This window comes from Protopterus annectens, chromosome 3.part0 (genome assembly GCF_019279795.1).
Source record: "Protopterus annectens isolate FY-2018-M chromosome 3.part0, PAN1.0, whole genome shotgun sequence".
Lineage (NCBI taxonomy): Eukaryota > Metazoa > Chordata > Ceratodontiformes > Protopteridae > Protopterus > Protopterus annectens.
In genome coordinates this window covers 828039985-828051971 of record NC_056731.1, presented here as the reverse complement: position 1 = coordinate 828051971, position 11987 = coordinate 828039985, and the positions used below count along the sequence as shown (strand labels likewise).

The window sequence follows — 11987 nt, the reverse complement described above, 5'->3', positions numbered from 1 at the left end:
GCCAAGATTTGACAAGCTTGTCTAATAAATTGGAATAATAAACTAAAATGTAAAGGTGATTGATCTATTAAAAACAAGGGATGATTTTGGGGGGTATTGTATATACCATGTCAAATATGTCTGAAATTTTAGCCAAGAGGATTAACTCTGTGACTTGGTAGAACTTCGCCCTGTAGTTTTGAATTTGATTACTATTGTCTTCTCTTGATAAATGTAAATGAAAACAGATCACTTGAACAGACAATGCTCATGAGTTACTCTTTAAATAAAGCACTTCTGCATATTGAACTATTATTCTTTTTTTTATTTTTTATTAGAAATACTGTTGAATATTTAATGAACATTTTCAAAGGATGAACCATTTTAAATTATGTTAAAAGAAAATGATCATACAGAAAATAAATAAATTATAACGATATACAAAGTCGTTCACCATAAATCTTAAAATCACAACTAAAATAATTTTATATATATATTTACTATAATATTAAACTATTTTTGTAGCAAGTCATACATTTTGTTCCAACTGTTATATGCAGAAGTATTCCTAGAACATCTAAATCCGATGGTCAGTTTTTCCAAACAACAAACTTCATTAAGAAGACTTTTAAATTCTTGTAATGATGGATAGGATTTTGATTTCCAGTTCCTTGTAATTATCTTTCTAGCTATAGCTAGTATAGACCAAATGAAGGAGTAGTTAGATACCTTTATACAGGCTGTAACTGGAGTATTAAATAATATCAAAGATTTAGATAAAGTGAAATTATCTGTGAATATTGCCTGCATAAAAGTCTTTATATCTTCCCAGAATTTTTTTAATTCAGTACAATCAAAGAACATATGAGACCAATCAACATTTAATTGTTTATTACATCTCCAACAAATTACATCTTTTTTATCAATCTTACTCATTATAAGTGGAGTAATAAAAGATCTATTCATATTTTTCCAGGCAAATATTTTCCATTTGAGTGAAGATTTAGTTAAACTTGATGATTTTAATATATTAGTTTTATCTTTATCTGTAGGAAATTGGTTATTAATGGTATAAAAAAGTTCCAATAACTATCAGGGAAAACATCTAAGTTAGATTGTATAGCCTTATATATATATATATATATATATATATATATATATATATATATATATATATATATATGATAATTTGTTAGTAATCGGAGAGATATTCTGAATTGATAAAATCATATATTGTATTAAATTAGGAATTACTTTCTCTGTTGTAGAGGAGATTAATTCAATATTATTTAGTATAAACTTCCTTCCTTCTTGTAGTTCTAACCAATAAAGGAATTCAAATTCAAATTCAGCATTAAGTGTATTAATAGATTTCAAGTTGTTGTTTGTCATCATTTAATACCAAAAAAATTAAGTTCTTTTGTTGAAAAAATATATTTTTATAGAATCTGTAGTAAAAAGAATTCCTTGTGTATGAGCTATGGGGAAAAGTAGGAATAACCAATCTTTATATACATTATATTTAAGTATAACATTTCTAAAAGATTTTAGTAGAAGTGTTAAATAATTACTTTTAAATTTGTGAGAAAGGAAAACAGAGAACTGAGCTTTCAAAATCCAGAGAGAGGGGTTATTTGTAAATGACAATTTTTGAGGAATATTATTTTTTAATGTATCCAACATTAATGTTTCAATTATTTTTTTCCATTTAGCTTGATATTTAACATCAATTAGAAGAGATATTACATTAATCATGGATGAGATTGGATACAATTCTAAATTTGGCATAGCTATGCCTCCATTGTTCCAATTTTTCATATGGTAAGTTAATGCAATTCTGGGTTTATTTGGAAACCACAAGAATTTATGAAACATTACGTTAATTTTTTTTATTATCGAATTTGGGGGAGGTAAAGAAATGGATTGAATAATGTAAAGTATTTTAGGGAGTAGAATCATTTTAATAATAGTGAGTTTTTCATCCATGGAAAAAGGTATTTTGTTCCAACATTTTATCAAAACTTACATTGTTGTAAGACTTTTATTATAATTGATTTGTATATCTTTAATATTTTTGGCAATTAAAATACCTAAATAAAGAAATTGATCAGATTGTGCTAGATATGTTTTATAATCATCATGTAGATTAAATTGCTTTGGTCCAATTAAGATAATTTGTGTCCTATTATTGTTAAAAGTTAGATCTGATTTTTTTTTTTTGGAAGAGCTTCATATTTTTGAAGAGAGCTTGAATAGATGAACTTTCACCTGCAAGGGTAAGGAGAACGTCATTGGCAAACATCTGTATTTTAGTGGATAATTTTGAATTTAGTTTATAACCTACTATATCATTATCCCATCTAATTAAATTTGCCCATGGTTTCATAATTAATGTGAATAATAAAGGGGATAAAGGGCATCCTTGTTTAGTACCCTTAATTATTGGTATGTTTTGAGAAATACTAGTGCCAATTTTAATGTATGCTTGACTACATACATATATAACTATAATATGAGATTTATAAATTCATGGGAAAAATTCTGTTCTTCTAAAAGATTGAATAAGTAGTCCCAATTAATTGAATTAAATGCAGAGTTAATATCTAAACTAACCAGTGTCAGATTTTTGTTTAAATGCTTAACAGATTCGATCAAAATGAAAGTTATTTTATATTATCATAAGAATTCCTATTTATCATAAATTCTGTTTGATCTTCATCTAACAAATTTGGTAAAAAAAACATTTTAATCTGTCGGCAAATATGGATATGAATATTTTGTAATCTATATTAAGTAAAGAAATGGGTCTATATGCGGAACATTTGGTTCGGTGTTTATTAGGTTTCAATATGGGAGAAATAAAAGTATATTTCCATGAGGAAGGGATTTTATTAAAATTTTGAGAAGAATTAAAAACTTCATGAAGTAATTTTAATGCTTTATTAGGTAATATTTTACATATTTCTGGTATAATGTCATCATTACGTGGGGCTTTATTTTGTTTTAATTTGTTAATTTGTGTCTGAATGTCATTAAGAGATGTAGGTTTGTCTATATGTTTTTTTGATCTATAGATAATTTTCTGTTAGTATATTTATTAATAAAGGCTTTAATATCTTCCTTTGGATAAATTATATTGGAATTTAAATTAATATTATTAAAAAAATTCCATAAATTCAGATGATAGAATGTTTTGTAAATTTCTTCACAAGGCACCCAGTTTGTCTTTAAACTTCTTCAGCAGATAAGTAAAGGGAGAAAGTATCTATTTTGTCAGATTAATTTCCCATTGAAGGACTGTGGCATTAAGCTGACCAACAGGACTGTTTAGCTCTAAGGGAGAAGAATATATTTAATTTCTCATTTACCTTATTTTGTATACATGCTTTCAAACAGTATCCTTTGCTTAGGGGGCTATTTTTGCCTCAAAATTTGCTTTTGACTTTAGTTCCTTGATTTGCTTGTTAAGAGTAAAGAGAGAGTTTTTGCTCTGTTGTGCACATTCTCTCTAACTTCTAGACAGGATTTTCTTTCTTTTTTGTTCAACCTATTTATAACATGAGTCCACCAGAGTGGCTTCTTTTTGTGGTTTGTCCTAGGCTTATTTTGGACTGATACTGCTGTTTCTATGCAGTTGTTTATATGGTCATACAAGGCTTTTGTGCTTGTCTCCATATAGGCTTCTGTGTTTTCTGGGTTTGGAGGAGCTTGGAAACTAGCTATGCTGTCACATAATAGGGGGTAGTTTGTTTGACCAGTCTTGATGTGTGCTTATCCTTTATGTAGATGAATTCATGTCCACCTTTTACCCTTTCATGTTTAGTGGGTGATCTGCAAGTTTGAAAGTTATTATAGTCATGCTCTGTTGAGGTACCTTCCATGGCTTTGAACCATGTTTCAGTAACTGCACAGATGTCAGCATTCTCTAGAGTGAGGAGTGCTTCCAGGGAGTGTAGTTTCTTGTTGAGACACCTAGCATTGAGCAGTAATACCTTTAGCTTATCATGAATAGGTTTCTGCTCTTTTGGAAGTTTTGTCTGTTTGGCAATGCTTAAAAAAAGCATTATGGGAGTAGATAATGTTTTGGCCAAAAAGGAAAGCCTAGTGGTGACAGGTGAAGACCCTCCTTTGTAAAGCAGCATGACCTATCAATCACATTCTCCCAGGCTGACAGTTATTGGACACCTTTGGGATAACACCAGTAGCTAAACCAATTATTAAAGTTCTGTTTGTATTGTGGCATCATCCTTGGAGATGGTAGAATGCTGCTCAATGCTAGGCTCATACCTGTCTGTGCCACATAATCTCTTCATATAGTCCAGGGAGGTATGTCTCAGGTCATTTACTCCCACATGGACTACGGCTGAGTCACACTGGTACTCGGGGTTTAGTGACCTGAGTGCTTGCATGATCTGGTGAATACTGGCCCCTGACTGGCAATTAACTGTAACTTTCTCCACATCCAGCCTATTGAGAGGGACATCAATGTGTCTCACAATGAAGTCTCTTTTGACCAAAATGTTGAGCTCTGTGGTGTTATTACTTATGCACTTGATAAATGAGACACATTGAGATGTGGTTTTATGTGTTGTGGTGGGAGTTGTATTGTTTATGTGTATGTGGAGTTTGTGATGACTGTATCTGAGAGGCTTTTGAGGATTGGGTGAGTTACAAATGAATACATCCACATATGTGGGGCGTATTTGTCTGGTTCTTTGTAAGTGCAGTGAGTGCTTTGTGTGTGTTGTTGACACCCTGTTTGGCATTTCTTGTGTCTGTATGTGTGAGACTTGTCTCCAGTGACATTGTGTATCTACATCTCTCACATACTGTATACATCTGTTTCAGAATTAAGTGGTTGTCAGTGTACATAAGGATGCCCACATCCACCAAACAAGATGCAGAGATAGCACAAAAGCACCTATCAATAGTTGTAGATCCTTAATATGTGCTTTACAAGGAAAAAGAATATGGGGTGTTAGCAAGTGGACAAGGGATGGGTGCTTACGTAATGTAATCTACAGCTACCCTATCTGGTGATGCTGCCCTGTGTGAAAACCGGTTGTTCTTTGAGCAGCAATTGTTTTGTGTGCTGTAATAATGTAATCTAGAGCTAACTAAATGTGGCAGTGCTGCTCAGCACACACAGTAGTTGCTCCTTGAGTAGTGTGGGACTGTAGAAAATTTCATAAGTATTTTTTGAGGGAAGGGACAACTTGTAGTGATTGACTATATACAGACCACCACTAATCACCATTGCACAAAGCAAACACGAGCCTTATATAAGAGCAGAAAAAAAACACTAAACAAGTGCAGGGAAAACCAAAAATAGCACAGAAATATTTTCAAAAGCAATGAGAACAAGCAATGCAAGTGCAAAATAATACTTAATTTCACTTTTCTTGCCAAGGATGGCTTCAAATGCAAGCAAAATCTTTCAAACTCTCTGGTGTTATAATGAGCAGCTCTGAATAACTGAGCCAAGACTCAAGCAAATGTGAGGCTTATACAGAAGAAGAAAAAATAAGTTTTAAACTAGGTATGCCCACATGCCAATTAGGAAAGCACACAATAAGCTTTCCCCCAGCAATTCCCAGTTCAGACAGGTGGAAGCAGCCCTCTCCTGTCACAAGAGTGCAGCCTTTGATCCCCTTAATGTAAAATGACTGGTTTAGAGACCAAGTGTTAGAGAACCAGAAAAATAGATGCCTAAAAACACTGAAAACAGTAGATACAGTGTATTTACTTTTCGAATATATCAGTCATAGAACATGGATTAATATTTATCTATTAAGAGTTCAGTTTCACTCAGTAATTATATTCAGAAGTTATTTTGCTTTTTTCATCTGAACTGGAGGTTTTTCTTCTGACATACAACAGTGATAATATTTATAAATTCTGTAAATAAAGGAACAATTTCATTTTTCCAGTTCTTTCTGATTAATTTTCAACCTATTGTTACACGGGTAATCCCATATGACAAAGTGTTCCTTTTAGCGGCATCTTGGAAGAGTTGTCTTGTTAAGTGAATTGCACAATGTCACACAGCAGGCAAATGGAGGTGGAAGGAAATAAAGTTTGAACTCTTGACAGCAGGAAACAGTTTAATCCCCTGGACTAACTGCCAAACATTTCCACCATTATTTTTAAGTTTTTAGGACCATTAACTCAAGAAAAGATCACGATTAATATTGTTTTTCTTAGGGCTGCTACTGGTAGTTTAGAATAAATATTCCTTCTCCCTTTTTGGCAATACTGAGCAAATGTATTAATTTAGGAGTTCAGCTTTTATTTCATCTTTCTTCTGGCTAACACTATCAGTTTTAATTTCACTAGGTCTCTCTTTCAATTCCCTTGACCACTATAATTCTACAGAAAGGGTTTCCTTGCTTTCCTTGATAGAAATTGTGTTTTCCTCTGCTGAGACTCTTACTTCTCTGATTGTAATCTGCCAGCAAAATTCTATAAACGGATTGACTTTATATAAATTGTGTGTATCAATGTTTTTCAGAAGTTCTATATTTGTGAGTACCATTGGAGATCTTGTAAAATAACATAGTATAGACAAGATCAGAGTAGTACTAAGAAAGCATTGAAGCCTGACGATTTTGGAATGCTATTCAAGTTGGGAGTCAAGTGTACAGCTAAGTTTTGTACAGTTTAGGGTTTCAATTATAATAGTAATTATAATTGACCCCCCCCCCCCCGCACACACATACTTTGGTATACCTCCCTATAAAATCACAGATTTAATTTTCATTTTCGAAGTTTTGTAAAAATGTCATAGCATGGCTGCTCAAAGGTTTCATGGGTGAACTTTAGTTATCTTCATTTAGAAAATAATGAAATGTGAAAAATCTTTATCAGGCTAATGTCAGGACATAACTTCAAGTGAACAGAATGAAAGTAGTTTTTCAGACATCACACTGTACCTTTTCATTTGGATAATGCGTATTGCATTCAGAGGAATATAACAGTATCTAATATAGGAGGGACAGCACTGTATGGACAAAGAATAACAGTCACATAGTGCTGTCAGAGTAGCTAATATACCTACTCTGAGGTTGCACAACACTGGAGGAAACAGAAAACTCTATTGTAACTGAAACTTCTTTTAGTGATATTTCTCACACAGCTGTCATTTGGGGAAGCTGTCATTGATTAAATGACAGTTTCCCTACCCAGCTGCCTGTAATGCAGACTATGGTCTAATTGCTATACACACAATGAAGGCTGCGTGTAGCCATAACCAATCAGAAACTGTCTTGCTAGTCTATGCAGCTCTACAAAGTATTTATACACATTGCACATTCTATATCTCTGAAGCCCATTTAAATCTGTAGTCTTCCAACAGAATTTGTCTTTCAAAATTATGTTTGTGCATATGATGTGCATAACTATATGTATAGATAGATAGATAGATAGATAGATAGATAGATAGATAGATAGATAGATAGATAGATAGATAGATAGATAGACAGATAAATAGACAGATAGATAGATAGATAGATAGATAGATAGATAGATAGATAGATAGATAGATAGATAGATAGATAGATAAAGTATAAAGAGAGCTATTCATTCATGTAGGTATCAAGACCGACCTTGCTCCTTGGCAGCCTATGTTTACTTACGTATAGATAGATAGATAAATAGATAAATGGATAGATAGATAAACTGATATTAGGATTTGTCATCCCGAACAGGCAGACTGGATGTGTTGATGTTTTGGCAATAATTTGCTCAGCTTATCCACTGCTGTACCTATAAATTAAACTAATTTCTGAGTACAAGCCCTTGAAGAAAAATAATATAGCACTTTTTCTTTTCTAACAATGGTTTTCTGTTCTTTTAGCCAGAGAATATTTTATGTGTGAATCGAGCTACCAATCAAATCAAGATTATTGACTTTGGCCTGGCAAGACCGTAAGCAATTTCATTTTTTATTTTAGTTTATTCAAGTCTTTTGAGTTTCTAGTACCATGACAGAAATGGACTCAATTCCTAAGTTAAAGTATGATTTAGGATCATGAAATCAGTATAGTTTCAATATTTGATGTCAACCAGAAGTGCTCTTCAATGTGGCCAGTAGTGACACCTTCTGCAATTTGCATGGAGTTACATGTATCTGTAACATATCTAAGCATGATTGTAAATTCTTTATTATAAGACTTGTTGCTCCTATTACTACTGGAACTGTCTGGGTATCTTTCTTCCACTTGCCCTTGTTTCTGCCTGCAAATCCTAGTATTTTATGACTTTGTATCTTTCTGTTTGTAAGACACTGTAGTCACTGGGTGTAGCAATTTCAATGATCAATGCTACTTTTGTCTTCTTTTCGTGGACCACTATATCTGTTTTTCTTCCATCTAGTTTTTTAACTGTTGGTAATGGATGATTTCGTGTGATATAAATTTCATCATTTTGCATGATGCTTTGTGACTCATGTTTCCAGTGTTTTTCAGCTACTTCAAAATTATAATATTTGCACAATCCCCAATGCAACAGTCTTGCCACATTATTATGCCTTTCAGGATACAGTCCTTCTGCCTCTGGTATATCATGACAAGCAACAAGATGTGCGACTGCTTCCAATTCTGTTTTACAAAACCTACATTTGTCTGTTTCTCCCACATGTTCAATGGACTTTGTAAACTGATGTGTACATAGTGTACTAAATTGGGCCGCCAATATTAACCTTTAGTCGTTTGGTTTAAATTCACCACTCCTTAACAATTTCTGCATTTGAGCCTGATCAACATGAGGTTGTTCCAAGAGTTTTTTATACTTCCAGCTATATTTATGCATTTTCCATATTTCTTGCCTTCTTAACTGATCCTTCACTTTATACATTTTTTTTTCTGTTTTTGGCACATTCAGTTGCTGCCTGGTTTTTATCTACTTCTGGTTTGGTTTCCATTCTCGCTTCTGCTAGACTAAGCAGGAAAGTCATCTTAGACTTAATTTCCTCATGCTTCAAAACTTTCACTACATTTGGTTCTTGTGAGGTCATCAGATATGCATGCAGTCCCATGATTGCAGATTTATACATGTAATTAGTTTTGAGGAGCCCAGAACTTCTTCAGAATGGAGAATATATAATCTTGGTATGCACTGATTTTTATAAATCATTTGATGAGCATGAAGCATCCTTCCTGATTTCCTGTCCAACCTATCCAACACTTTTTGGGGCTAGCCAATCATTCCAAAACTGTAAGTCAGGACAGGAAGGGCAAATTGGTTTATAGCTTGGACTTTATTTCTAGATGTCAATGCTGTTTTCAGTGTTAATTTTACCCTTCTAGAATATTCCTTACCAAGTTTTATTCACATTTGTCCATGTTATGTTGCTGATCTTTCATCAATTCCAAATATTTATACACTCCCTCTTGATCAAGTTTTTTTATATCACATTTCTGTCCCAAACTGATGCTTTCTTGGTGTTGCAGCTTCCTGCTTTAAAGGTTGCTTTGCACATTTATCAAGACCAAATGACATTCTTATATCATCTGAAAATGTTTTGACCACTTGCAGTTGTGCTTTCAGCTCCTCACCTAATGAACTATACAGTTTTAAATCATCTACAAAAAGAAGATGAGAAGTCTTTATGCTTTGTTGTTGCCTGGGAGTCAAATTGTAGCCATAACCTAATCAGTTAAGTAGACAGCTTAATGGGTTACGCACAAGACAAATGAGCAGCGGTGACAGAGAGTCACCCTGAACTATCCCCCTTTGAATTTTTAACCCTGGAATAATAATTTGTCCTTTTTCTTTATCATGGCTTAACTGCAAAATGGTCTGCCACTGTTTCATGGTCACTGTAATGTAATTGATCAGTGTATCGTGTACCTTATATATTTTTAAGCACTCTTTTATCCATGAATGTGGGACACTGCCAAATGCTTTTTTGTAGTCTATCCATGCCATAGTTAGATTCTTCCCCTTTTTACAGTTCTCGATTATGACTTTATTTAACAGCAAATGATCCTTTGTTCCGTATGACTTTCTTTTATTGCCCTTTTGTTCTATTGCCATGATTGAGTTTTCTTCTAAATGACTATAAACTCTGTCAGCATCAGTTTCAGTGTATAGTTTAGATGTCATCAGACGGCAAGTTGTTGATCTATAGTTTTAGGATAGCTGGCAGGTTCAGTCTTAAGTAGGAGTATCATTTTTCTTGTTGTTAACCAGGTTGGTGTTTGTTCTGGGTGGACATATAAGTAGTTCTTACTCATGGCTAAGTCTTCATGTAAAGATGTTAAGACTTTTCGCCAGAAGTTAGGTACTGCATCTAGGCCTGGGGTTTTCCAGTTAGGAGCTTTTCTTAACATTATTTCAATCTCTCTGGCCATTACTTCATCCCATTTCATTTCCTGTACATTTGAACTTATTCTTTCTTCTACTTCTTCTATCCATTTAGCATCTTAGGATCATAGGACCGTAGGAAGTTGCTAGCCTAATAGCCCTAGGCCATTATAAGCCTAACCAAGTTCTGCCCTTGTTTCTGTGATCAGCACCTATTGCCCCTGTGAATTTACAGTTATCCATCCAATCATTGAAGAGGGCGAAAGAGGTGCTCCGCTTGACAAGAAATGGGAGTCTTTTCCACGTGTGCGGTAATGTCTGGGAGACAAATCTGTCCCTCCAGCAGGTTCTCTTAATGTCACGTGCCAGGTTAAGGTTTTTAGATTGAGTAATAATGTGGGTCATTGGCCTTATGGATATGTAGCATTTCCAATAAAGCAGAGACAGGGACTGCTTTATACACAAGGCAGAGATTGCCTCTGAGTAGTCTGTATGAAACACACACACACACACACACACACACACACACACACACACACACACACACACACACACACACACACACACACACACACACACACACACACACACACACACACACACACACACACAGTTTAAATCCTTATTGCTATAATTACCTTAGACAGATGTCCCAGTGCTTTTATATTTTATGGGGAACCTCTCATGCAACTTGCAGTATGGACCATACTATGAACTGCAGTTCAAGTAAAACTACCTTGCCATATCACTATAACTTATTTCTGAAGTTTTCGAAACAGTCCTTGCTTATCTGTGATGTCTGTCTTAAAAAGAACTCTGACATAGTTCCCTGTCATTATTATCAGAAATACACCAGTTTTACATTATTACACATAGTTTATCATACAAGCATAATATGCACAAGCAAAATGTATGATTGATGGCTTTCATAAATAAATTGAATTATAAACAACAGAACTTGATAAAAAGAAATAGATACTGTATACAAACTCTGTTTACATCAGTTGTGGTGAAGAAAATGTATGCTTTGTGTGTGTTCTAAAAGCAAGCATTATGTTGTAACACTGTTGTGAAGATGCTTATTAATTCATTATTTTCTTTATCATGCATGCGTGTGTGTGTGTGTGTGTGTGTGTGTGTGTGTGTGTGTGTGTGTGTGTGTGTGTGTGTGTTTGTGCTGCGGTTATTGGCAGCAACAGAAACACAACATATGCATGTTTGCTGTTTATTGGTATCTTTCATTTTTGGTTCTAGTTACATTGTGTACTGACTTTGGATAATTAGCACATGATGTGCTATAAATGTAGGTAAACAGCGAGTTTCATAGCCAGCATGTCATACTCTTCTTGCACAGGCTTTCATCTTGAAAATTTGAATTCTATGGCTTTACCACTGAGCAATCGATAAATTCATTGTTCCATACTTGTTTCTGCCCTATAGAAAATATTCCAGTTATCTCCTACTTCCTATTCCCAAGTTCAGAAAACAGATCTGTGGCTGTTCAAAAAAACTGTAGTTTATGGCATCTCATAGTACCAAACTGTGGCTAACGGACCTGTCCTGGAAGAAGCTAAACTGCTGAGAAATAAGAATGGAGGACCTGACACTGAGATGCATGCTATATGCTCCTTTTCTTTTCTCTGAAAATTATATATAGAATCACTGCTGACAGATACTTGTCCTGAGTCTCCATAGCTCTCAAC

General features: G+C 34.0%; 1 protein-coding gene across 1 annotated transcript in view; it reads left to right on the top strand.

The window, feature by feature from the left end:
- Positions 1-11987, top strand: part of MYLK4 (myosin light chain kinase family member 4) — a 1154879-nt gene that overhangs the window by 1069665 nt on the left and 73227 nt on the right. Inside the window, exon 10 of the mRNA XM_044065164.1 lies at positions 7835-7905. Coding sequence (XP_043921099.1) covers positions 7835-7905 — 71 coding nt within the window. The remainder of the gene's footprint in view (positions 1-7834; positions 7906-11987) is intronic.